Source organism: Plectropomus leopardus, chromosome 10 (genome assembly GCF_026936395.1).
Source record: "Plectropomus leopardus strain MGB_pleo_1.0 chromosome 10, ASM2693639v1, whole genome shotgun sequence".
NCBI lineage: Eukaryota > Metazoa > Chordata > Actinopteri > Perciformes > Serranidae > Plectropomus > Plectropomus leopardus.
Window position 1 is genome coordinate 29,835,201 of NC_142185.1, and position 27,556 is coordinate 29,862,756.

At 39.0% G+C, this 27,556-nt stretch overlaps 1 protein-coding gene across 1 annotated transcript; it reads right to left on the minus strand.

Moving 5' to 3' along the window:
- Positions 1 to 2,553: 2,553 nt before the first annotated feature.
- Positions 2,554 to 27,355, minus strand: ttll4 (tubulin tyrosine ligase-like family, member 4). The gene is made up of 21 exons (XM_042494520.2): positions 27,176 to 27,355; positions 24,434 to 25,707; positions 22,919 to 23,393; positions 21,932 to 22,103; positions 21,763 to 21,839; positions 21,562 to 21,625; positions 17,828 to 17,946; positions 17,631 to 17,741; positions 16,645 to 16,721; positions 16,315 to 16,509; positions 14,121 to 14,203; positions 13,894 to 14,022; positions 13,585 to 13,707; positions 13,391 to 13,489; positions 11,860 to 11,994; positions 11,643 to 11,780; positions 11,303 to 11,399; positions 10,737 to 10,947; positions 10,445 to 10,512; positions 10,232 to 10,302; positions 2,554 to 9,401 (listed from the first exon to the last, which is right to left on the minus strand). Exons 2-21 carry the CDS (start codon positions 25,070 to 25,072, stop codon positions 9,212 to 9,214), a joined length of 3,273 nt encoding a protein of 1,090 aa, XP_042350454.2. The 5' UTR covers positions 25,073 to 25,707; positions 27,176 to 27,355; the 3' UTR covers positions 2,554 to 9,211.
- Positions 27,356 to 27,556: the final 201 nt, after the last annotated feature.

Here is a 27,556-nt window from a genome sequence, read left to right on the forward strand (position 1 = left end):
AGTGTCTCATAGCTAATGTGAAAAAACAGTTTCAAATAATGTTACACAAATAAATCATAAAATATTAGAGGAAGAAGCAAACACGGGCGTCACTCATACTAAAACGCAGATTTGGATTGAAATCACTTTCATTTTGTTTTTTAAAGGGTTAACCATGTTGACAAACTCTGTGCGTTGCAACCCAGGTCAAGAGAAAACGGTTGGACCAGGTTTGATTTCAATGTCAATCGAACAACGCCTGGATTAAGAGCAACCAGGGCAAGAAGCTGGTTGCAAATGAGGGTGCACAGTTGTGATGCAATAGCTCACCAGAGCCCATAAACAAACGGTATGATGGCAGACAACTACGATCTGAAGGACTTGGAGATGGTGCAAGGCTCTGCGGCTCAAGAGGTCCTGGCCATCTGTCTGAAGGAAGAAGTTAAGCAGCTGATGACCAGGACAGAACAAAACGATAGTGCTGAATGAGAGCAGACTCACAGCAGGCTCATAGAAACAGGTCACAAACAAACTGAAGCCACTGAAAAAGCAGTACATAAACGTTCATGACAACAACAAAAACCAGTGTGGTTCTGGGCAGTTCTACCGTCTGTGCAACAGTATTTTAGGACACACATGCCGAGTATGAGCCAAAAATGATCATTTTAGATGCAGTGAGTGAAATGCCGCTGAGTTTGTTCAGAACAAATTAAATTGTAAATGAGGACTTTTTTAGTGATAATTGAATTGAAAGAAGAAAGGTTGAACGCAGGTCAGATGACCCCAGTCTGACACTGGTCACTGGTGTAAAAGAGGTGACAGAGCAACATTTACATTCATTTGGCGTCATGTTTCTGGATGCCTGATTAACGTCACTTAACTAACTCCCGAGGGAGGGAAATAGTTGCTAATTTTATTTGTTGTTTGGTGGCAGGCAGGTAATGTACACATGGCAGAGATTTGGCAGAAAAATGACAGTGGTGAAAGCGATGAGAGTGAGCCAGAGCAATAAAGGTGTGGTCCGTTAAACATGAGCTGAAAGATGCTAAAATGCTCTGTTTAACTGAGATGAACTGCAAAGTCGGATGATGATTCTCTGTGGGTTTGTCACAAGTGAAATATTCACAATACACAGTTGTTTGATCAATGGCTACTAAACAGAAAATAATTCAGACCAGTGCAGCTTTAAGGCTTTGCCGGTCCTACTATGGGAGACGTTCAAGTTTCACTGGGCCATTACATGTCAAACTATTTATAGACACACTGAACGGCTGTAGTAAACTATCCTCTCTTTTTCACAGAGCTGTGAGTTTACATGTAGCCTCAAATATCACCAAAATACAGATCAAAAATATTACAACAAAAGTTACACTGTCATTACTTTCTTTCCCCTTTAAGTCAAACAAAACATCCTATGCCAAGTCAAAGATGTATCGAAAAAAAAAAAAGATGTGCATTATTTAAATACCATACTGAGCACAGCAAATCCTTGCAATTTAGTTTTACGTGGTGATGAAACCTGCTCTACATTATTTACTGCTTTTCTACACCCGCTCCTAGAGATGTTTGTTAAATACAACTCAAGCCAGAATTTAGAAAAGTTCTGTGAATCCAGTTTGCATCATATTTCAAATGCAGCAGTTTCTAGTACAGCAATTTTACAGTGTCTTTCTAATAATAAAAATAGTTATCCAAGCGGGTATGTCACTGCTGATAGGAGAAAGAAGTGCAGATATTTATAGTTTACAACTGCTTATGAGTCTTGACACATATTAAGAATAACACAGCCTGGTCTCTGTGTACTCTCACAACACCTCTGGCAATTCCCTCCATAGCAGAGTGAGCATGTATGTATAAATGCATGTATTCATGTATGTAATATGTATATATTTATATGCATATATGTGTGCATGTATGTATGCATGAATGTGCATGTAGAGTAAGCATGTATCTGTGCATGCATGCATGTGTGTATGTATGTGTATGTGTTTAGAGGATGTACTTACATGTATGTATATCTGGATACGTATGTATGTAGAGTATGTATGCCTGTATGCATGTATGTATATACAGTATGTGTGGTATGTGCGTAGTATTTGACTATGTGTACATGATGAAAGCAATAACAGTTCAATACTAGATGACTAATATCATTAGTCTTGTATTGTTGTGGATCTGGAAACTCTAGACAATCAAAGAGGTCACAATCGATCTAAAATATATATTACAAAAGTAAATGTAAATGCATAACAAAGCAAATGCATGGCCCCAGGTATGGTATTTTTGTAAATATTTGTTTTACAACTACTGAAAAATAGTTTTTACTTTCTTGGGCATTTTTTCAGCCAAGTATGACTATGTGCTCTAATTGGCTGCTATAGTGCTATACACTACGCTGCTATAGTTAAGACCGTTTTCTGCCTGAGATTCAGGACCTGACTGTGCCCTGATTGCCCCATTTAAACATATTTCAAAAAACAACGGTGACAAAGAATGTTTTTTTTAAGTAAGGAACATGCTTGTTTTCACTGTAAAACTGAACAGTTTTAAATCACCCAGATAAAGACCAAATCATCAGATTTGTACCACAAATATCTTTTATTGTGAAATTGTCATCCTGAGCAGTTCATACAGCCCTTTAATGTCGTTAAAGTTAGTAAAAAATATGATCATATCCACTTGGTTGTAACACTTCTGTTATGTTTAAAACAACTTCAGACGCAGTGTTATTATTTACCTCTGTAATATATATAAACTCTGAAAAGCAGCCAAACATGACGGCGGTGCGGCTGTAAAGTGAATCTGCTAAAAGCGTCAGAGTAGGTTGTCACTTCTGTCAAATGAAAACATTAAGACTCCAGAATGAATGATTTTACCTAGAAGGGTTAAAATTTCACATGATCATTTATAAACATATTCGTTTTATGCCTCAAGGGCCAGGAAACCCCCGAGGATCATTATTGAAGAGCAGTAAAACCGACAATAACAAGCGGTTTCGCATGTTTTAGCTCAATATAGCTTATTTCAGATAACTTTTTATTATATTCAATATATTTAATAGGTCATGTACTGAATAATCTAAAAAAAAATTAAAAAGAAAAAAAAAACATACAAAACCACCCGTAATGATCTGATGACTAAGGCTGCATCTACACTAATACATTTTCATTTTAAAACAGCTTTTTAAAACAAAACCGATCTCTGCAAATGCAAGTATTTTAGCACAGTTTCAGAAATAATTTCCGTTTATCATGAAAACATACGGAGAAGGGTGGAGACTTTTGTCTGTACTCTTTGTTCATTTCGTCCCTTTTCTGAAAGCTTGTGAATACAGACAAAATAGAGCAGCTTGACCAGAAATCATGGGGGTAGTGTAGCGTAGTTCAAGCGAGACACAACCTTAGGAGACAACAAGACATTTAGAAAGTAGATGCATGTTTCACAACAAAAACGTATTAGTGTCTATGTAGCCTAATACAGTGAGAGGCCCAGTTCAGACAGAGAGAAGTAAGCTGAACTGAGGATGCAACTGTAGGCGTCTTATAAAAGGTGAAGACGGGGAGGAGAAACAGCTGACAAATCGAAAAGCAGGCATAATTGCAATGCTTTTTTCTAAAACTGCAAAGCTTCACTGATCAACATATTTCACATTTTACAACTTTCACTGAAAGGACCAGTTGATTCATTTTCTGTTGACTAATGAATTAATCAACAAAAGTTGAGTCGTTTATCAAAAATGTTTATTACTCTCCAGTATATAGATTTTACAATGCTTTTTGAGAGTTTCACTTTTACGTCACTGTGTACTGAACTGTTGAACGCGTCAATGCATTTTGAAGACGACACCTCAAGCTCTGGGAGGCCGGTCTTTTCCTCTTTTTTTTCTGAAATTTCAAAGACTAAATTTATTAATTAATTATATACTAAACAAAGTAATAAAAAAGATTAGTAGAAAATAAAACAATCACTAGTCGATGTCCTTGAAGTACAGTTTATCCTCGGCGTCTCTGTTAATGTGTCCTTTGAGTAGCTCTATAAAGTTACTCTGATCAGAGCTCTGAACCCTTCAGACACCACTCTGCTTCCACATCACATCATATTCTCTTTAAACACAATGACCTGTCAAAATTTGAATTTCACTACACTTATATTCTTATTTCTTCTTTTCCATGTAGAATATTTATGTGTTAATAAAATTGTGCATTAGTATATAAAAGTCTGCTACATACGGACACTGCACAGCAGCTGTTAGTAAGTTGCATATTAAAACTCATCTGTAAACAAGTTAGCTTCACGTTTTTATAACTTCTGACAGCAGGACTGATCGACTTATTGCACAATATATGGATATGACCTTTGATCAATTTGGTGACCTTGATATTGCTGGTTGTGTTTACATGTGTTTCTTTACAAAAGAATGCCGTCAACATTTTTGCCAACATGAACAGCAGGGTTTTACAACAATTCTAAGACTCCCTATCTTTTTCTTTAACCCAGCTTCTTGCACAAGTCCCAAAAAAACAACAACCCAAAACCCTGCCGGTAGCCTGCAGCTGCACATTTTGAGTGGAAGATGCAAAGTCCTGATAGTCGTTAGCTTGCCAATCCCTGGCAACAAGCAAAAAACATTTGTACTTTTACCCTCCAACTACGGTGTTCCCGCTTGTTGATTAGTCGCAAGAGGCATCACTTGGATTTGTTTTTGTTGGAAAACTTTGGTCTTAAAGGTTAAGTGTTTAAGATTTAAGGGGTTTAAGTGGCATCTAGCACTGAGGATGGCAGATTGCAACCAGCTAAAATTTCTCCTGGGGAGAATTTCTTAAGTGCTCATGGCTCAGATTTTTACCGGGAGCCGAATTATCCACAGAGGTCTCCTTGTCTCCAAAACAAACGGAAAAGGTGATTTAAACCGATAAAAACACTGGAAAAAGCAGATTCATGTTCAAATGAATGGTTTTTCCTCACTGCTTTGTTGTAGATGAGCTCGTAACTACGGTGCCTGACACAAAAACACAAATGGTCTTATCTGGAGACAGTGGTTGGTTTGTCCATTCTGAGCTACTGTAAAATTCTGGCAGTAACCATGGCGATCTCCGTAAACAAGGTTCTGCACCCTATGAAGATATGAACAGCTTACTGTACGGTAACGAAAAGACACTTCAGTTACACTATACTCCATTTCTGCCAATATATCCCCCGAAATCCTACACACCCGACCTTCCAATCTCAAACTGAGTAGTTTTGGGCTACTCTTATACAGGTACAATAATAATACATATTATATATATATGTATACACTACATATAGTAACTCCTTTTCAAAAAAAATGTATTAAATATTTTTTCCTATTCCAATTACAATGACTGAATATTCTTAACCCCTTGAAACCTGGATGGACATCACATGGACAGACACCTTTCACAAATATTTAAATCTTTTAAAACATGGGAAAAGGACAATAAGAACCTTGGTTAACAAATGTGCCCAAAAGTGGCAAAGAAATTAGTAGATTTGAAAAAAATATTTTTAAAGAAGCTTTGGAAATATTTCTGGAGAAAAAGATTTCTAATTATCAAAGTGATATATTTAAAAATATTTAACATTTAACAAATTAATTATATTTTAAAGCTTTTTTTTCCAGATCATTTATTTATTTTTACTTTCCTGTTTTTTTTTTGATTGTTTTTGTGCTAATTTTTCCTCTTCCCATATTTTTGAAAGAAGTCAAGCCAACTTGCCCAGGTCTCAAAGGGTTATTTATTTAAAAGGGTGTACTTGCATTATAATACTATTACATTGTCATTATATTAATGGCATAAAATTGTGTCAGATAACAAAAAAGGGGACAATATATGGTCCAGCAAAACGAGTTGGGAATTTCAATTATTAGTGAAGGTAAGACAAAGAAGAGAGAGAGAAGTGGATGTTTTCATGTGACAGCTGCACCTTTCTCTTTTACAACCAGCTCTGCCGGTCAGTTTCTTCCTACAGACGTTGGCTTTAAGAGAAACAGTACCTAAACATTTGCAACTTCAAGTAGTTATTTTTTCTGAAAGTGTCCTCACAGTAGATGTATACATTTTTGAAACAAGATTTTCCCCTGAGGATACAATAAAAAAAATCTTCAACAGGTTCCCCTCAAACAGCAAACACTGAGCCCTAATGCAACACTCAGATAATCAGCTCAACTCAAACTGTTAATGACTTCAAGTGATACTTTGTAAAATAACGTTTCTGTCGATAAACATTTACTGTCACGTTCTGTAGGGTTAGATTCTGGCGCTGGACTCTGATTTGGCAGCTTTCAAGAACTCTAAATAATTCTATATACTATATTCATGTACAAGTAATCGTCACACAGAAAGCCCTTTTTTTAAAGATAAGAGATAACTTTGACACGACAGTGTTAAACGGCTTGAATTTAAAATGACATAAGTCATTAGTAATATTATTTTTTGTCTACTAACTAGCATGTCAAACCAAGTCATCATCTTCAAGTATCTCTAACATACTGTCATAAGTCAACACCATTATTTAAAATGAGGTTTTGTCAAGCACACCTGTATCACCATCAACCAGTGGAAAAAAAATCAAATCAAGTATTTAAAAGATGTTTGAAATACGCATCAGAGATCTCAACACACCACACACAGTCTGGTAAGCTCCGTCTCCCTCCCGTCATTTGAGCCCTTTTTTCTTCGTCTCTCTACTCTCACTCAAAGTTTGAGTCCATAAGGCTGGGAATGTGACACTTGTGCGATCAGTTGCTCAAGTGTCCTTTTAACATTAACCCAACAACAGTCTAAGCTTTAAGACATTTCAGAATTATTGTGTCATTATTCATCACCTCAACTCCGGGCTGCTGGATTCTGCTTTGTTCTTGCTAATGTGAGCACATAAAACGACCTAGCATCCACATGTTGCTTTGTGTTTGTGAGGAAGACCAGTGTGTCTCATTCACAGTTTAAGTTTAGAACTAAATGCCAGTGAGGATCGACACATGTAGGCAGATGGGATTCTTGCTCTTAGCTGGGATTTACTGAAAATGGCACCGCGTTATAAAAAAACACAAACACGGATGCCAGTGAGAAGATAAAAGTACCATTTAGTCTAAAGCCCCATTCGCACGGGACTAGTATTACCTGGGGATCTTATGTATTTCGAAAATACCCCCCTAACCTCCCCCTCCACACACATCTGTGTTTTTACTCAAATTTGCTGACATTATTCCCCAGAGCAGAAAAAAACAACATCCCAAAATCACAGAGATGCTGATTTGCACGGGACTAATATTATCCCATGACCTCTCTGTTTGCCGAAATACAGTAGGTCATTTGCCCTAGAATTCTAAATTAACAAATTGCGGACATGGCCAGTTCGCACAGATTTGAAATCACAGACCCCCTCCCACTACAGGAGGTCCACACGTGACACTTGTCCCGTGCAGACAGGGCTTACATCTACATCCATTGATTTTAATGCCTACCTACTGCAAAGACAACTCTGAAAAGTTATCACATCAACAAACATTTAATCCTGCGAAAGGACCATAATAAAGTAAAAAACGGATTTAAGCATCTACTAGGGATGTCAGGAGAACTGATACTTTAGTGCCAAGTCAGTGCCAACATTTTGAAAATGTTATGGTACTGGCTTTTCTCAAGTATTGTAGGTACTGGTGATGCAATTCTTCTGGACCTGACAAGGACATATACGCCTGTAAGTGCTGCTCTTAAATGCACAAGGAGTAAGAAGAACATCCACCAGCACAGAAGAACAAAAATAACATGTTGAAGACAACTCCAAGTGCAGCTGCAGCGACAGCTTTGCCTCTACTCATCGACAAGAAATGTTTTTAACTGAGGCCAGCGTATTTTATTTTTTATTCTTCTCAACGCTGCATATTTTCACTCCACTACAAACAACAGCAGCGTGACGAGGCACTGAGCGTCTCTTCTGCGCTGAGTGCTGCACGTCTGGTGGCTTTTTCCCGCAGAAAGTTGAAAATTGTTAATTTTTTTGTAAAACGCTGCACTGTCACTTTTCATCAGCCCTCCAATCACAATTGAGGAGGGGCGGGACATTGTGCTGAACAACAACAACAACAACAGAGGAGAAATATGTGAATATACTGTTGGTTATATATTAATATACGTTTTCTCACCCACAAAAACTAATGAACCCACATAGACATAGTACTCTGCATTTGAGGCAGCTCATCAGGGATTAATACTTAAAATTTAAATTTAATTTAAATATTTTTTAATTCAGAAGTGTAGGTTTAAGTGCATGGGCTTTATTGGTTTATTTCTGTTTTCTACTGTGGCATCAAATTAGGTATTGAGAATCATGTAATTCTACTGGTATTAGTAAAATACTTCTGGTATTGTGACATGCCTTGTATCTATCAGGCGTGCAACTAGATCAAACATGATTGGCCGATGCATTGCCCCACGCTGCTGCATGAAAGCAAAGTTGACCAAGGTTTAACTTATTCTGCGTATGTTTCTCCTCTGTGTCAATGCAGTGTATTTTTTTTTCATGCAGTGCTAATATCAGTTTGCACTTGGACTTGATGATCATGCTCACATGCTAAGAATGTCATAAGATAAAAGGAATACACTGTCGTAATGCTGAAACTGTCACACCGCTTATGTTTGCCTCTGTTGTCATCAAAGTTGCACCATCTTTGGCTGGTTAAGCCACAATGTAGATCTGACGAACATGAAGTTGACTATGATTGTTGATGTATCTCCAGCATGTTTCATGCTTCTGCAGGATGATTTTAATACTGATAGAATTATTGGAAATCACTGACTGCTCAGGATACATTTTATCCACAGTTGGACAATCGCTGGCATTTAAACTGGATAAAACGTGAAGAAGTAATGGAAGTTAACCTCAAGACTAGAGAGGATTTGCCACTATGAACTGGTTTTAGTATTTAAACAGTGTACAGTCAAAAAGTGCCACTATTTTCTGCATAAAATCCCACTGGTGTATAGTTACTGTAGTACTACCTTTTGAGAGCCAACAACACTTCTGTTAAAGACCACTCCCTTCTGCAGTGCTAGCTCGAGCTTACAGATCTAAGAACATTTCTCATTCAGAGTTTCAGAGCTGTTAGACTAGAAAGATCAATAGAGCGGTGTTTGACAAGAGGTGAGTGCTAAGTCCTACACCCTGAGCTTTGTGTCTGTTCTGGGTACTGATGGTGTTATCAAACCGAGTCTCAGAGCGAGGCGAACTGATGCGGCAGCAGGCTCTGGGTGAGGCTGGGCTGAGGACTTGCACAGGCACTGCTGGTGACACTGGATCCAGGACTTGGTGAAACAGGCAGGCTGGAGATGGAAGCAGCCTCCCGGTCTGAACTGTCGTCATCGTCTTCCTGATGGGAGCGGTGCTGATGGGTGACTATCACCCTGGAGGACAAGACAAGAGAGGGGAAATCAGGGTAATTTACTGTTTAACGTATAGTAAATCCTAACTCTGTAGAACTCCAATATTATGTTTACAGGAGCAAAATTTAAAGTGTCTGAGTTGTCTGCACATGGTTGTCAACATGAACGGGCAGCTAGCAGCTAACGGTGGTAACTCCATATACAGCACCAAAAAACAGCAACCGTGCTGACAGAACTAAGAGTGTTAACCGTGTGTCGTCCCAGTATTAGCAGTAACCGCTGTATGTGCTAGCCAGTGGGATACACGTATGTTCAAGTGCTGCCGGACTGCCTTACCTCAACAAACCACACAGAAACTCTGAATACAACACGTATTTATGTTCATGACACGTGCAGAACCTTTCAGCAAATGGAAAGTTTCATCATTGAAGCGTGTATTGTTACTTATTCACAATAAACATTTTGAATCTTTTATCAAATATGCACCCATGCAAGGATTTGTTAACTTCAAAGACAGTTGAAATTAAGCCAATATTCATGTTCAATGCGTTCTGTCTTGTCTTGTTTGTAGTCTGACTAAGCAATTTTGATTGAGCACACTCGCCGAAATGCAATCTCGAAACCCATCAGCTATCCTGTGACAACAAATTAGCTTTATTTTAACTAAAGATTACATATTAATATGATTAAATGACGTACCATATCGGGCCTTGTATTGACCAATATCTGTTTATTTATATTTATCTGTATCTGTAAGGGATCTGGTAGCAGTATCACCACAAAATCAATGGTGTTGTGTGTGTCTGTGTCTTTGTGTGTGTGTGTGTGTGTGTGTGTGTGTGTGTGTGTACCTGGATTTGATGGGGCCGACAGGGTCTTGGCTGTGGGATTCATACCTAGAGATGTAGCTACACTTAGACCACTAGAGAGACGCAGAAAGACACAGTAACAGAAAAAACACAGAATGGCACAACAGTTCAAATCACAACATTCATTTTCTGATTATCAAAGATATCACATCAATAATTCAGACAAATATATTCAGTCAGTCCACTATTTCTCACCATATGAGCAGGGTCACTGGTTCCAAGATGGACTCCTTTCTCACAGAGTGTCGTCAGCAGACTGATACCTGCACGCAAGACACACAGAACCCATAAATCCAGCAGTTTTGGTGTTTTCTCAGCCCTCTGTGTGTCATTTCCTCCTTATAATAATCCAAGAAGCTGTGTGTTTCTTCTTCAGTTATGAAATAGAGATTAGCCTCATTCTGTGTTCAGATGGTGATCAGGTTTTTGGGTGAAGCTGCAAATCTGCTGTATCATTATTTTGAAAATACAACTGAAACACACATACCTTTTGTCCTGTTGTTCCAGTGCTTCTGCTCCCACTGGTCCAGCAGGATGTTGATGTATCTCGGACACTCAAAGAAGCGAAGGTAGCGGGATGACGACGCTGATGGAAAAATACGCTCAAACTGTCCTTTACGACTCAGCTCGTCTTCGCTCTCTGCCAGCACGCGGACGTCCTCTGGAGTCAAGATGTCCAACACTGAAGAGAGGAAGTCCTGAGCGAGATGGAAAAAGAGGCATTGTTGTACTCTGTTTTCATTTTTTGTTTGTGTTTATTCTAAAATGAATTGTCATTGTCACCCCGAACGTCTACACCATCAGTGGCACAGTGGAGGATCATAGCCAAGAATTTTCATTTTGTGAAATTTTTGAGATAATTAAAAACTTTAATATGGAGCTGTTTATGTTGCACCCACCTTTAAACTGTGCTGAAGAAGCTTTTTAATTTTTTTTTGAAACTAGATTAAACACACTGGTTTTAAAACATCACTTACCTCTGATTGAATGTATATTGCTGTATCATTAATTCACTTTCCTTAGTTCAAGCGTTGTGTGTTTGTGGTAAATTACCTGGTCGGCGTAGCGCTGTGTGAGGTAAAAGGCCCGTTTGACCTTCTCATCAGCAGACAGATCTGGCTTGGTCCTTTCCCTGTTCCCCCCACACAGACTATACACACACACACACACACACACACAAAGGTGTTTTTAACTAAACAGACGTACAATATAGCCTGCGATTCAGTAGATGACGTCGTCGTACAGTCTGCATACATCAAACTTGATGTCTAACCAAGTTTATTAGATCCATGTCACACAGTGTAGCTGCACTAAACTTAAAAGATTACTAAAATCTCAGTCTGCAGGAGGCTTAACAGGACCCCTTGTAAAGCCTGTAGTACCTCGTCCCTACCTGCTGGTGGAGCTGGAGGTGCTGCTGCAGGAGGCGACCACATCATCTTTTTGGGGAATATGGAAGCCAGCCAAGTTCAGGAGGTCTCTGATCATCTGACCTTTGACTGAAACATCCAGCGCTGTGTTGGAGTGGAGGCTACACCAGAAACACAATAGTTACAAGATGTAGTTTGAAAACATGTGTGCGTACGTACGTGTGTACGTGTTTATGTTACCTTGGCGATATGTTGACCTCCAGGATCCAGGGTTTGAGCTTCTCATCCAGCATGATGTCAAAGCCAAACAGCTCGTGGCAGCTGTAAGGTGTCCGAACGTGCATCTTCAGCAGGCTGTTAACGTACGGCTCTGACCTGATAATCAACACACAGGACAGTTTTTCATCATTATTTTATTATTTCTTTTCGAAACAGCTTCTCTAATCATTTATCACTTCAGCTGCAGCGTTTCACATGGTTTTCTAAAACCCCTTCCTTTACGTTTTGATTTATGCCCAGAATAACAAAAAAGATTTCTGTGACATTTTTGGGTGAGAGTAGTGTTATAAACACAAGACTCAGACATAATCCCTGAGATTTATTAAAGCTGTGACGTGCAAAATTGCAACTGTTTAAGTTTTCCCCACCAGTGAAAGATTTCTTTCTCTGCTGCGAGGACACACTTCCTGTTAAGTAGAGGTGTAATGGTACACAATAGTCACAGCTGGGTTCATACCCAGGTTTAGAAGTTACGGTTCAGTGTGAGTTTGGTACGATGGGGAAAAAACAAATGCAAGGACCTGTTTCTTTCATTTGTTTTGAACAGACAGTAGTGCAAGTGTCAAAGATAAATATGATCCTCTTGCTAAGGACTGAGTAATATTTTGCCCCTGGCACCTTTGGTGAACTACCTTCAGTAAAACAATAAAGAACGCTTGTCATGCCTGAGAATAACCACCGCAGAACCTTGCAATTTTTGCCCTTTTTGAAATGTGTGCCAATTTTCCTGAGTTTTAAAAAAACCCATTAGTCCCTCAAAAATGAGATGGCGCAGTAGAAAAATAATAATCTATATGAAAACTATAAGTTCCTTGCAATTTTAGTGCCAGGGACCTTTTGGCCGGTTCCAGTCAAGAACCGGTTCCAAAGTTGTCCAATCCATCTGAATTGTTTGCCTCCCAGCTTATCCATTCCTTTTATCGATGCCAGCATATTTTAACAAAAGTTAAGCATTGCAGATATAGTCAAATGACAGCAAACTCATGCGTTTGTGCTGACAGAAACTTGCAACAGGGAGGAGTCTTGGCACAGAGGAGGAAACGGTTCAAAGTGTGGCCTCATTTCACAGTGAAAGATGATACAGCGCTGCATGTACTGTCTGTAAAGTGATAATTCCAAGTGAGGGTGGACACATTGCAGCAGTATGCTGAAACATCTTTCTACACCACAGGGGCTCAGATTCAAGATATGCTATGTATTTTGCACTCTATGCACAGGTACCACTGTTTCCTCACTGAGCATCATGTCCATTAGCTAAGGTACACATCCTGTTGTGAAAAATTCAGGCTTAGAATAATTACTTTTTTTCCACACAGAAAACTGTTAAGGAATCAATGAGGGAATCAATAAGGAATTGGACCAATTACCAGAATTGATAATAGCACTGGTCTCAATGAAATCTCATCAGTTCCATCCCTAAATGCCACTTTTCTGCTCTGGAACAAACCAGCACAATTACCCATTAAAAAAATGACTGAAAGTGCAAACTCACGCAATGATGGTTTTGATCACAATGTCTTTAATCTTCTCCCAGATGAGGGTGGTGTTGACTCCCTTAGAACCAAGATACTGCCACAAGGCCTTCAGAGCCCTGAAAACACATGAACACATGTGCTCAGACACCAGACAACAAGGGTAGCAAAGATCTGTCATATACTGGAAATTCTCTTTTACAAACATACAAACCATTTGTGTCCCTGGCAGGCCTTGTCGTCGCTGTTAGACTGGTATTCAGAGTTCTTCTTGTTGACGCTATAGTTGGTGAGATGCATGAACTTGTTACCCAGAGTCTTCATGGAAGACGAATACCTAAAAAAAGAGAAACACAAAAGCGGAATTAACTCAAATATGACCTCTAACATCAGCTTTTTGCAAGATATCTAATTGTGTCGCCAAACAGCCACATTGACTTTCACCTTTGTTCATGTTCCATTTAACATTAACTCATCGACAGTATTTGGCCTTGCTACTGCTGTGGTTGAGATAAAAACTTACTTGCAGCTGGCGAATCGAACCAGTCCGTCAGAGAAGATGTAAATTCTGAGTGGCTCGTAGGAGGTCACATAGACGTAGATCCGCAGGTCAAACTTGTTACCACTGATGAGGTAGGGCTTGTGAAGGTACCTGCAAAACACCACCAGAATTAAGATGTTTTGACCTGATGATTCAGGTTCTAGGATACTAAGGTTCAGACCAGGAGTATTCTCTTCTGGGACACTTACTTCTGGACCAGCAGTGGTCTCTTGCGGGGCATCTGGCTCCATTTGTGAATGACCTGGATACCTATTCCTCTGGCTGACGCAGGCTATTAGACACGAGAGAAAGAGAGAATGTAACTAAACATACATTTCATAAACCTCAACATAATTTTCCTCAAACATCATGATCTGTATGACTAATTTGGACCAATGTTCAAACTTTTAAAGTTTGAAGAGTAAAGTTGCTAAGAACATTACTATGTAGGTATATGATGACCATCATCATGCTCAGTTATGTCTCATAATTATTTGCAGCAATTTGTTTTTTTTTTTGTTTTTTTGTTACACGGATTTGGTGATAAATTGAAGCATTTTTTAACAATTGAGAATTAATAAAATGGTCAAAAATCCATCCAAAATACCACATTAAAATAAACTAAGACCTTGAGGAACACCACAGAAAAAAAACATGCTTTGATTTAGCATCAAAAACTTTTGACATTTTGGGATTTCTGTAATAATTGCATTTTTCTGCGATTGGATGACAAGCACTTCTGTTCTTTTTACTGTTGAAAAACCCCCTCATTGGTTTTTTAAAGGGTTTTTTTTGGGGGAACCAGTATTGTACAAATATCAAATATAAAGTACAAATGTGTGGTAGAACATCCCACCAAAACACCTCACACCCAAGAAAGTAATTGAAACAAAAGTAACAAAAAAATATTATTAAAAAAACAGGCTCAATGAATCCACAAACATCTCAGCTTCCCAGACATCCCCAATTTATGCAATTCTAAGACAGTCTAAGGACCTCACTATGCAGGAAATAACTAAATACACTAGTCAAAAATAACACATTTGTACTGCATTAGTAAAACTGCATGTCTTTGTTCCAGACTGCATGAGACTGATATAAAATGGGCATGTCTACAAAGAGACTTATTGATACCAGTGGAACCCATTTCCATTCAGATATCTTGAGGTGAGAGGTTGAGGTTTGAAAATGGCTATGCCGGTTTTAGCCCCTTTCCATGCTAGTAAGCTAGCATGACACGGTTGGTACCACTGGATTTCTTAGGTCCTCTACTTTTATATGATACCAGTAATTTAGCTCTACCTTTAAAACTCAGCCTGCAACAGCTTCTGAAAGACAGTAATGTTTGCTGAGGATGCCAGTATCCCCACAGAGTGTAAGAGGTTAATTACTTCCTTCTTGACTGCAAGGTGATGAGGTGGTTCGTCCACTGAATTTAGCTTCTATCTTTATCTTTTTGACCTGTTTTTCGCTGCTGTCCTTCAAACACATATTGTAGACCATTCTGCTGCTTCTGTCTGAAATCACTTGTTTTGTTTTTCCAACATTTGATAAGATTACTTCAGTGAATGCAGTTACAGTGGGCTCCATGCCTGCTCTGACAGCTCGACGGACTGTCAGAGGATAACAACAAAGCAGCGGGGCTTAACAAAGGCTCAACTCAATAATGTTTGCAGCCACAAAAATTCAAAACACAAGTTCACATTAATCTATATTTTTCCCACTGTTTTGCCTTTACATATTTGGTGCAGTTACAAAAAAACCTTAACTGGATCCACTGCCACAGGGTTGTACCCACCAGTGAGGTTGGACATACAGTTTACATCCATGTCTGTGAAAACGTGGATGCTTCACACACAGAAGATCTATACAAACAATACCCAAGGCTCTGATGTCATGGCGAAAAACATGTTTTACGGAGCCACCGTAACCTTGAACTTTTATCACCAGATTCTGATCAGTTTATTCTTGAGTCCAAACCCAAGGCCATCCTCAGATATAGTGTTCACAAAAATTACATGGTTGCAAAGTCACAGTGACCTTGACCTTTGACCACCAAACTCTAATCAGCTCATCCCTGAGTCTACTCGAACCTTTGTGCCAAATTTGAAGAAATTCCCTGAAGGTGTTCTTGATATAAAGCGTTCACAAGAATGAGATGAATCAGGACACAGTGAACTTGATCTTTGACCACCAAAATGTAATCAGCTCATTGCTGAGTCCAAGTGAATGTTTATGCAAATTTGCAAAATGCAAAATTTGAAGAGATTTCCTCTGCTGAGGATATCACTTTCACAAGAATGTGCCGCAGTCAGACAACCCCGAAAACATAATACCTCTGGCCTTGGCTATTGCCGGCATGATTATATACTTCTAAAATGATGATATACTTGCAGAACGTACAGGTTTGATGATCCATTTCTGCCTGGAGCCACCGTCCTCCCAGGCCTTGCGTAGCAGCTTGATGTCCTGAGGAAGGACGAAGGTGCGGGGGAAAAAGCTGAACTCTTGTTTGCCAAAGCGAACCTGCATCTTGGATAAGTTCCTCCACAGCCGGTCCTTTCTGCCGATTTGAAATGTTCCCGGGAAGTGGTTCAACTATGACAGAAGAAAAACACAGCCAAGATAAGAGTAATTCTGGACAGAAGCTATAAAAAATAATTTGACATTTTTCAGAATTAAGGCTTCCCAAGAGCACAATCTGGTACGAGCTGTGAATCTACAGTTTTTTACCTTCTGGTGCTCCCCAAGGGCCTTGAAGCCTGGAGACTTCATGTGGTGACCCCAACAGCCCAACCAGTCATGGCTTTCTGTATCAACAATGGAGCAGCAAATGGTCATATATGGTAATTATCAAAGTTATCAATTCAATACTTACATTTGATTGGTTTATGAAGTCATATGTATATGTGTGTGTATATATGTATATGTATATGTGTGTGTGTATATATGTGTATATATATATATATATATATATATATATATATATATATATATATATATATACGCGCACACACACACACACACACACACACACACACACACACACACACACACATATGTCTTTGTGTACATTAGTATGTATAAATGTGTATGTGTTTACATGTTTATATTTATATGTGTAAGTATATCTACATATTTATGCTTATATTCTAGATACTACTAGTAATAATTTAGGATTTAGATATAGGTATGTGTATGTATACGTTGGTAAATATCGTCATTGTCAGGTGCAAACCTTGTATCTCCACATTTCACTATTTTCATTTTTTTTCATGAATTAATTCGATTGGTTCCCCTCTACGTTTATCAGTGGGCGTTACCATTTCCCAACCAACGAAATGTATTTAAAAAAGCTTGACTAAACCTCCTATCTCCATATCAATTTTGGAGATAGGAGGCTTGCACCCAACAGCAACAATATATGACAAGCCTTGAATTTTTGTAGGAGAGTTTTTAATAAGTTTAATTATCTAAAAAAGGGGTAGGATTACATAAGTTTATACCTCTTCCTTCTCCCTTTCACACATGTAATTTCATGCATTCTGCTGATGGAATTCATTATGTCCTTTTTTTAAATTTCTCTTTTGTTGATACGTTTTTAAATGTTGTTTTGTTGTATTTTACATGTTCGAAACAAAGACATCCATCAGTCAATCAAAGTAGTATGCCATTTTAGACACAATCATTGGCCACCCCTGACACACGTGATGACTTACTTTTGGTGGCCTTGAAGTGTGACCTGCCGATGGTATGTTTGACGATATTTGGAGTGACGGTGCTAATCTTCCATTTTAACAGTCGTCTTTGTTCAACAGGCAGCATCTCCACTGTAGAGCACACAACAAAAGGTTTTTTTTAATTAACATTTTCCCACACAGACTGCAGATATAAAGCAAATACTGTGTCTCCTGACCTTTCTCATTGGCGGTGCTGAAGTAGAGTGTTGGAGGGATGAGGGGAAACAAACTGGGAACCAAAGCTGGTCTCTCCTCTCTATCATCTTCTGCCCCCAAAGACATCGGCTCCTCAACACTGAGAGAAAGACAAACAGCTGAATGATTAACAGACATCCAAAAACCTGAGTCCTGCTTTGAGTCAGGTACCAGGCAGGTGACCTGCAAAAAATTGATATTTTCTTGTGTTGCTTTACAAGTGTTTAAACCTTTGAACCCTATGCAAATTTGTGGGATGTCTAAAAAAATTTGTGAAAAAGGGTAATGAGCAACTGGTGAGAAATGTTCCACAAATTGCAAAAAAAAGGAGGTTTAGAAAATTGTTTTTTAAAAGTTAGGGGAAAATGTCTAAGGCAAAAGAAAAATGCTAAAAGGAACTAAATAATTATCATGATGAAAATTATGTTACTGAATTATTTAAATTTTTTAAGCTCTTCCATTTCTTGTTGCTTCTTTTTTTTGGAGGCGGGGGGTTATCTGCTTTTTTTTTTTTTTAATTAGGTGTGATCAGGTGTAATCATCATTGTTTCAAATGTACTAAATGTGGGAAAAGTCTTCCTTTAAATGTGCTGCCAGTACTGCAGCTGGTGTTGGTTCTAATTAAGTAGCGGTTCTTGAAAGTCACCCATGCAGGATTCGCACTGCAGATTCGAACTGACCACACTTGCATACACTGTAAGTCATGCTACTTTTTACTGTTTATATCAAAAGGAGAGATGGTTGCATGTGAAGGTCACATTTGAAACTCATGAAGCATTCATCGAAACTTCATGAAGCATCTGCAGTCGAACTATCTAAAAGGAGAGATGCCAATTCAACATATACATCAAAACACAGTCTGAAAGACAACATCTTTACAGACATCAAAGTAATTTCTTAACTTTCTAAATGTTGCAAAAAATGTAAACTACAATGTTAAAGTCTTCTGCTGAAGTCTATCCGATCCGTGCCCTTTCAGCACCACAGCTCCGCTTACCATGTTGCTATTAAACGAGCAAATTGCTCACAACAAAATTAAAAAGTAATGCAGCTCAAGTTACGTTCACTGACTTCTAACTAACGGAAGCTGGCATCCGGTCGCCACTTTAGTTTGTAACACAAGCCGAGTGCGGATTGGATAGATGACCATTTGCACTATGTGCTGGTAACATGATGCATGTGTGAAGTCGGTGTTAGAGACACGACAAGGAGAGAGCAAGTGCATGTTGACAAAGAGTCAAGATAAGAGACTTTATAATCTACCTAAAATTAATGCTGCCGCAGATTTTAATACTTCTTTTCACAGAGATGACGCTATTTGTGAGTGGGGATCCAATGAAGGCATAATTAAACTAGCGAGTAGCAATATTTACGCAGCCCAAAATAGGCGGTCGCAATTAAGTCCAACATTTCAAAATAACAGCAACGGGAAATCACACACAAAATAAAAATAAACTCACATGACAGTCATATAGGAAGGAAGGGAAGATGGATGAACAGATGGATGAAGGAAACAAAAACGATGTTATCCTCTTGCTGATCTTTCCCCTTAAATAAAGTCCTTCCACTACCAACATGTATACATTGGCATGACAGCTAGCCTAAGCTAACTTAACACTATACTGGACATACAGGAGCTATAGCTTTCAGGAAAGGCTGGGGAGGTGAAGGGGTGTATGTAAATGAACACATAAACAAATCAGCTGGTTGAGGGAAAAAAAAGGTGACAATAGTGGTCCCTATCCAGGCCGTTTTAACAGAGAATCAGCTCCGAGTCTTTGGTAGGGAGTTCTATTATTGAGGCCATCACAGTGGAGAACAATATGACGCACAATGCAGCAGACCTTTCCACCACGCTCTGCTGCTTTCAGCCTCTTTTCACAATTGCGGTGAGAGAATGAAAGCGAGAGAGAGAGGCCGAGTCCACAGGATCTGATGGATGTGCTGTGTTTAATGGCATTTTAGAAGATTAATTAGAAACCAGGCTTTGATGTTTAAGAAAGTGACATTTTGAGCAGTACTTAGTTTTTTTTAGATGAGAAAAAAAAACTCTTGACACCTCAGGCACTGGTCTATTAAATGGACAAAAATATTTTTTTAGGACCTTACATTTTGGGCATTGACCTCATTCTTCGCCGGAACGCGTCATTTTATGATCTAACTTTAGAGCCGAGGTGCGATGACTTTGCTTATAGTTGCCGGATCATCATCCATTATCATTCATCTCGTCTCCTGTATGAAGATCGGAGGGAGAAATGCACATAGATGCGCAGGAAGTGGTTGTTAGCATGCCAATCCGTAGCAACACAATAACTAAGGCAACAACTGAGGTTAGATATGTTAACCAAAACCGCCATATCAGATTATGTGTGCTTTTTTGGCAACATCACATCGGGCATAGCAGTAATGAATAGACACAGTGTTAGGAGGTAAGAGTGGATAAAAAGTTCTTGAGGAATGCAATTTGTTTTAATTAAAACATTTTTCATATGAGATATATGTATATATAAAATCCGTGAGTACATGTTTGTATGTGTATACATTATACATATGAGTATGCTGGCGAGTCGCACTGCTGTTCCTAAAAAACGGTAAACAAAATGTACGACATAGTTTTACCTTGTTGTCTCTTATCGTGTTTTATTTTCGTTTAAAAAGGCTCGTCTAGGAAAGGGCTTTGGAAATGAGCAGTGGTTATGAAAGCTGTGATACATTACATAAGATAACTGTTGTGCAGTTCTCTATGGATGATGTGTTTTTCCGTATCAAACATTGAACTAACTAAAATGAAAAAAATTGGACCAGGCACTGAGTGTGTGAAGAAAGTCTTTCTCAAAGTGAGTCTGGATTTACACATTTGTCGAAATAGAAGGCAATCTGCTCCACGAGAGGGAACACAGACAGGTGTCGGGGAAAAACTGCCACAGGAGGGAACAGTTGTCCTCCACGGCGTTTGCGTCAGTCAGTGTTTATGTTCTTGTGGTGATCTTGAAAGTCAATGTAAGTAAATAGACACAATAAACCCTCAACACACTTGTACTGCACTGCGCACAAAATGTGTTTTTTTTTTGTTTTTTTTTTACAATCGAGCTTTGAAAATTATTATACATTAATATCGTTGATGCTTTTTTTAAACCAACATCCATCCTAATCACAAATTTCAAATATTCATTAATTTTCAGATTTTTAACCCTTTAAATGCCAGTTTTTTGTCATGATGCCACTATGTTTTTAGATAAAAAAAACAAAAACAAAACAAAACAAAAAAACAAAACATGCCAAGTAGATTTTATTTAAATTATTATCACAGCCTGGGATATGTCAGTAATTAGCAGCTATATTGATTGTGACAGTACACTGAGTAGATAAAGCATGTATTTTCTCCATATGCCAAATATGGTTGGAAAAAAATGACATCATAAGGTAGAAAACAGTAAAAATAACAAATACTAAGGGAAAAACCCAGAAATATTACAATGCATGTTTTTATGCTTCCATGGCTGTGGGATCAAAAGATGAAGTAACAGTATGAATGAAACAGCTTTGTTCAAACAGTGTATTTTAGACTGATTGTAGATTGTAGGAGCTGAGCTGGAAATTAAACTACAATACACAATCTTAGCAAAATGTTTGCCATATGCATGAACACAGCCAAATGAAGAATAAAAGTCCCTGAGGGTTAAGCTTGTGCATGTGTGGTTTTAGTGAGTCTTACCTAGAGAGGATGCCGATGGATGCTGTGGATGAGGTGCCATTGATGGATGAACAGTCTGAATCATCTGAAGACAACAAAAGACAAATAAAATCAAAAGAGCAAACTAACTGAAGAAAGCTTGAATATGATGGAGTAATCAGAGCGTATATTGTAAATATGACTATGTGCGAATTTGTGTGTGTGTGTGTTTCAATATCTTACCATCATCACTACAGGCATTTTCCAGTTCATCAGGCAGCTCCTCCTCTACTCCATCCACCTGCATAACACAATCCTGACTGGAAACAAATATACAAGGTGAAATATTAAGATGGAGAATTATAAGAGGGGAAAAAATCTATTGATTGAGAAGCAATTAGCTGTTGCTCACCCAGACAGCTGAGTCTCTCCAACTACACACTCCTCTGTTGGCGAAGAGAGAGAAGAGGCAAATGGAGGGGAAGCTGACATGGAGACAGGCTGTCCGTGCCTGGTCAGGTGGATGCCGGAGATCTGAGTGGTCACGGAGCCAACCAAGGCTCCAGCAGGACTGGAGGCCACAGCTGCGAGGGAAAGGAACAGTCTGTTGATGATGGTCCATTTACGGTTTCATGCTAACAACATGGAAACTCGTGTATAGTGACTGTGTCCATGATTTTTAATGCACAAATCATGGTTTCTTTTTTGGACTTCATGACAATTAATAGTGTTTAATAGTGTGAAAAAAAATAAACTACAAAGTATTCCATTTATCGCTTTAAAACCCCTCAACACTTAAGGAACATTTAATGTAAAATAAATAAATAATAAACACTGCTCTGGACTTTGCAATAAATGTACCATACTCTGCAAATAAAGAGGGATCCAAAAATTAGCTGGGAGGGGTGGGGGGGTGGGGGTAGTAAATATAATCAAAAAGGAAAAAATGTCCAGAAAACTATATTAATAGTTCTCTTACTCTACTTTTTTAAAAATAATTATTTTCAGGTAATTATCTTGTTACATTTGCTAATTTCTTGCTATTTTTTTGCCATTTTTTGTTATGTTGTGCACTGCACTCTTTTCATGTTTAAAAGAAAAATCAGGGCAATTTGTTTAGGTTTCAAAGGGTTGAATAAATTTAGAGCAATTTTTGCATGAACTTCAGTCTTCTCAGCGTAATATTTAAATGAGAGCACAAAAAATGCTGTTCAAAGAAATGCCTGACAGTATCACCAGGCATCCTTGTAATGGTGAAAACTTCTGTAAAATGTGTCTTTTATATTTTTGAAGTTCTTGACCCTGCAGATTTAATAACTAGACTATCTAGTATTCTCTTGTCCTGGGTTTTCTTTGACATCTAGAGAATATTTCACAGTAAACCAATAACTCTGATTACCTGCAATGGCATCCTGTGGTGAGTCTTGCTTCTCCTGAGTGGCACTGACATTGGCAATGAGCACATTTGGCATGGAGCCATTTGGAAAGGGACCGTTTGTTGGAGGACTGATTCCTCTGCATGTTGACAAGGTGGCTCCCGGTGCACGCTGACTTTCTGGAGCCTGCTTTAAGTCTACTGGTGCTATGGTTTGGGCTTTGCTGTTTGTCGTTGCTGGAGAAACACCTCTGACCACCAGTTGATTGTTTAAAGCAGATGGTTCTGTGCAACTGTTTTGTCTCCGACTGCATTTTGTTGCATGATCAGCGGAATTACTCCTCCTTGTAGCTGAAGTTTCCCTTGTTGTGCTTCTTATTTCTACTTTTGTGCAGTCCAGGCTGGAGGCATCCTTTGCCATTGCTGCCCCCTGACGTTCACAAGGACTAAGGCATTGAGGAGGCACTGACGGCGAGGAGGAACAGTCTGCAGCTTCAGGCTGAGAACACAAAACAAGGAAAGGTCAGATGTGGAAGAGGAAGAAGCAAGTGGACTTAAATAAAGCTTGACAAATGACAAGGAGTATGGCACCCCAACATGATCCATAATTACAAGGTTGGGTACAAAAAACTACACAATGCTCTCTGGCGGACAAACTAATGGTGACCTCAAACCCAGTTTGGCATATTTGTACTGTAATTTCTGATAACTTATAGGCTGTCATAAACAGCAACAGTGAAACATCAGCCTGGTCGATTTATCAGCCCAGTTCCTCACCTTTTTACTGTAGTAATCCATACAAAAATATATACATTACTATACAGCCACTGACTACTGGGTGGCCCGGACTCAGATGAATACAGTAGTTCCAAATGGACAGCAGGAGCACCAAAAATCAACCTCAAAGCAAACAAAGTCTTTTTTTTTTAATATTCTTATGGTCACTGCAGACTAAGACATACACTGTATGCATTAAATGTTAACGCCGAGGTAGGCGGTTTTGATAATGGTAATATTAGGCAAAGATCCCATTTTAAACTTGGAGCATTTTGTAATTTAAGTGAGTTGAGAGAAAACTAGACTTCAGCACCTCCCCCGCTCTGTTTTCAGGCTTTAGAAAATCTAGCCCGTGACCGGAGACTGTCCAGTTACGGGTCATTTTTAGGCTAGGGGTCGACAGATTATCTGCCTGGCCGATTATCGGGGCTGAAATTTGGCATTTTGTCAATTATCTGTATCAGCGTTTCATTTTAATAATGGCAGATGAAATCCATTCATGTGAAAATGTGCGTGTAACACTCAACCAACAACAGCGAGGGCAGTATGCAAAACATGCAAAGAAACTTTTACTAAAACCTCAGGGAGCTATTTTTATTCATTCATCTTCGTTTAAATTTTCACGAAACTGAAAAATAGGAAAAATGATGATGTTTCAGTTTTGATTAAACATTTGCTAAAAGCATTTAAACAAAGTTTTGTGTTGGAGTTTGTTACTTGAACTTTGCTGCTGTGTTCATATTGGGAGGCATCAACACTCACCATCAGCTTGTGCGTTTGCTGCAGAGTGGGCTGTCCTTTGATGAACAAGTCTTGATGACAAAGTGGCTCCAATCCCAGCGGCACATCACCCCTGGCAGCTTGACATCTGCTCATTGCTAAACCATTTCCAGATTGCGAGGTTTTCAGCGACATGCATTCCTGCATGGTACCGGTCAGCTGGACATTAAACTCAATCTGGCGTTCCATTTTAGGGACAAAGGAAGGGGTACTGGTGTCCATGAGGCTGCTACCAGCCTGCTTCAGTCCTGCTGCCAATACCTGGTTTGTATTTTGCATCCCATTAAGTTGTTGTGGCAGGTTTGAAGACCCATCTGGCACAGCGGTGAATCGGCTCTGGGTGTTGGTTTTATTTCCATCCCCGTTCTCGCCTACAGAAACCACAGATGGGGCCACTGTTGTCTGCCTCAGGGGGGAAGCAGATGAGGCAACATTAGAGGCGAGAGGTTTGGCTGGATCCTTTCTCCTGGATAGCTCTAGGGAAGTCAAACTAAAAGGCACTTTAGTGGCCACAACTGTCTTGGCGTGTGTACTGACGGAGGTTGTAGTGGTGGGACTATCTGCGCTGGAGCAAGTCCGAAGCTTCGGCCCACCCCAGGGGGAGGACTGGTTGGTGGGCATGGCACCGCTCAACAACGCTGTGGTTATTTCTGAAGGTTAAAGCGCAGAGGCCTCGTGTGGAGACTGACAGGCCGGAGAGGAATTAAGAGTCAGAACAAAGCCTGAGGTGCAGAAAGGTTTTGTGCTTGTCCTGGTTGCTCCCCTCTCAGCGAGTCGTTCCTCTGTAAGAGTTATTTGAGTTGTCAGCTCCAGTGGAACGGAGTTGTAAAATTTCTGTTGGTCACTGTAGATTGACTACAAGTTCTTGATAAATCCTGACCAACAGTAAACATAACTGCCGCCACAGATGCAGTGACAGCAGCACAACACTTGGGCTGAGTGCCTGTGGTCGAGGGGCGGTCGCAGAGTTAAAAGCCTTCGCGTGAGGCTCAGACAGGCAGGCACATGTGGTTTTTCTCCTGAGGAAAAGTGGTTCCCGCTCAAACTACCAGTCAGAGTTTGATATAACACTGCAGACACAGTTTCCACCTCCTTATTCTCAAAAGCTCTGAGGATGAAATGTCACCTTTAGACCTCAGACTGGATACTTGGCTTATATCAAGCTGTCACGTTTTACAGGAGAAAGTGGTGTCCTTGGAGTTCTCATATCTCCCTCAGCTGATTTGAAGGAGGTGATGCACCAACACATTTCATCACTGAAAGTACACAAGAAGAGAAAAAGAGTCAGTGTGAGAACTTAGTCTTCTATAACAAGAAGTTATTAGAAGAACATAAATTACATATAGAAGTATAGTTAAGTGTACTGATGTCTTTCTTTTTGTACCTGGGTATACAAAAGAATGAGTGTGAATATGTATGCATGTGTAATCACTAGGAGTGAGGGGAAAAAAATCAATTCTGCATATTATTGCAATATTTTGTGTGATAATACTGTAGTGATACACAAATTGTTAGCAGTTAATGAGACGGATAACCAATATTTGGAACCAATAAGTATTTAAAAAAATTATGAAAATCTTCCTGTCAAGATTTAGAATTTGAAATATGAAAAACTCCAACACAAAACTTTGTTTAAATGCCTTTAGCAAATGCCTATTCAAAACCGAAACTTTCAACATCATACACAGCAAATTCCAAACAACTTTTATTTATTAAGTAAAGTGAAAATTCAGATATAATGAATAAATAAAAGTAGCTCCCTAACGTTTTACAGAGAAGAACTTCCCCCATGCTGGCACTTTCTTAGCACTTTTTAATAATCAATTTTATCAGTGATAATTAAAATAAAACGCCGATACAGATAATGGGCAAAATGCCAATTATTTGGACCCCTAATGTAAACATTTACATAACTAAAATCACAAGTGAAACATCAACTTGTATGCAAAACAAGTAATTTAGTCTAAATACATAACGTAGCTTTGAGCTTTTCATTTGTAAGTCCTCTTTTAACAGCTACTACGATAAACTACACTAATGTGATGTTGAAATTTAGGACAGTCGAAGCTGCTTACTTTAATGGTATTTCGTTAGTTTTGTGATACAAACTGTCACACAAACTGTACACAGTGAACAAAGTTGTATTGGGTGATACTGAAAAGATGCTCTATCATTGAAATCACGGCTATGTGAGCTAAGTATGAGGGGAGTTAGCTAGCCTGCAGCGTTATCACTAAAGAAAGAAATGCTACTTGCATTATATATCTGAATGTTACCATAAGTTTTTTTTTTAAGTTATCTTTACAGGAGACCTGGTACAGTGTGCTGTAACCGGCCAACACTGCTGTCAGTGTGACGGACGTCCTGAAAGGGAGAGTAGTTTCACGTGTTTGCGCTTCCCGGACACGCCGCTTTAGCTTAACGTTAGCTACACAACAAATCTGCTGTCGTTATCTAAAATAATAACATTAGCTCGAGTCGGACTGACTTTACACATCAAAGTATTCTTGAAAGCGACCCACTCATCCTCGTGGTTTAATAAAAACAGAATTGTCAGCCCGTGTGTGTCCGTTTCTGTTTACCGCTGCACCGTCCAGACAGCAGCGTTAGCTTAGCAACAACCATCGACACAACACCAACTGTCAATGAGCGTTTGACAAACCGCCCCGGTTTCAACGATAAAACAGCCTTTCTATCAGTCTATAAACATTTATTTGTACCTACTTCGCCTCCTGTAGTGTCCAAAACATGATGTCCAGTTGCTGTCTCGTTACAGATTCTTACATCGTAGTAAAAAGCTGAAAATCCGAGTGAAACATCATCATAACCGAAGATCGTCTAATGCGACAAGAGCGACATTTCGTCAAAGATGCGCCGCTGCTTCTTGTTCGTTGGTTTTCTTCTTCTTCTTTAGTTATTCTGGCGGGCTACAAAACCAATGTCAAAGATCTATGCCGCCACCTACTACACCGAAGGAGTAATAGCATTACTTTATTTTATAAAAACTATCACAGGGGAGGAAACAAAAGACAGAAAAATAAAATAAAATAAAAATTACTTGACGTTTCTAAAGTTGCTTTATTATGAATATTAAACCTGTTTAGT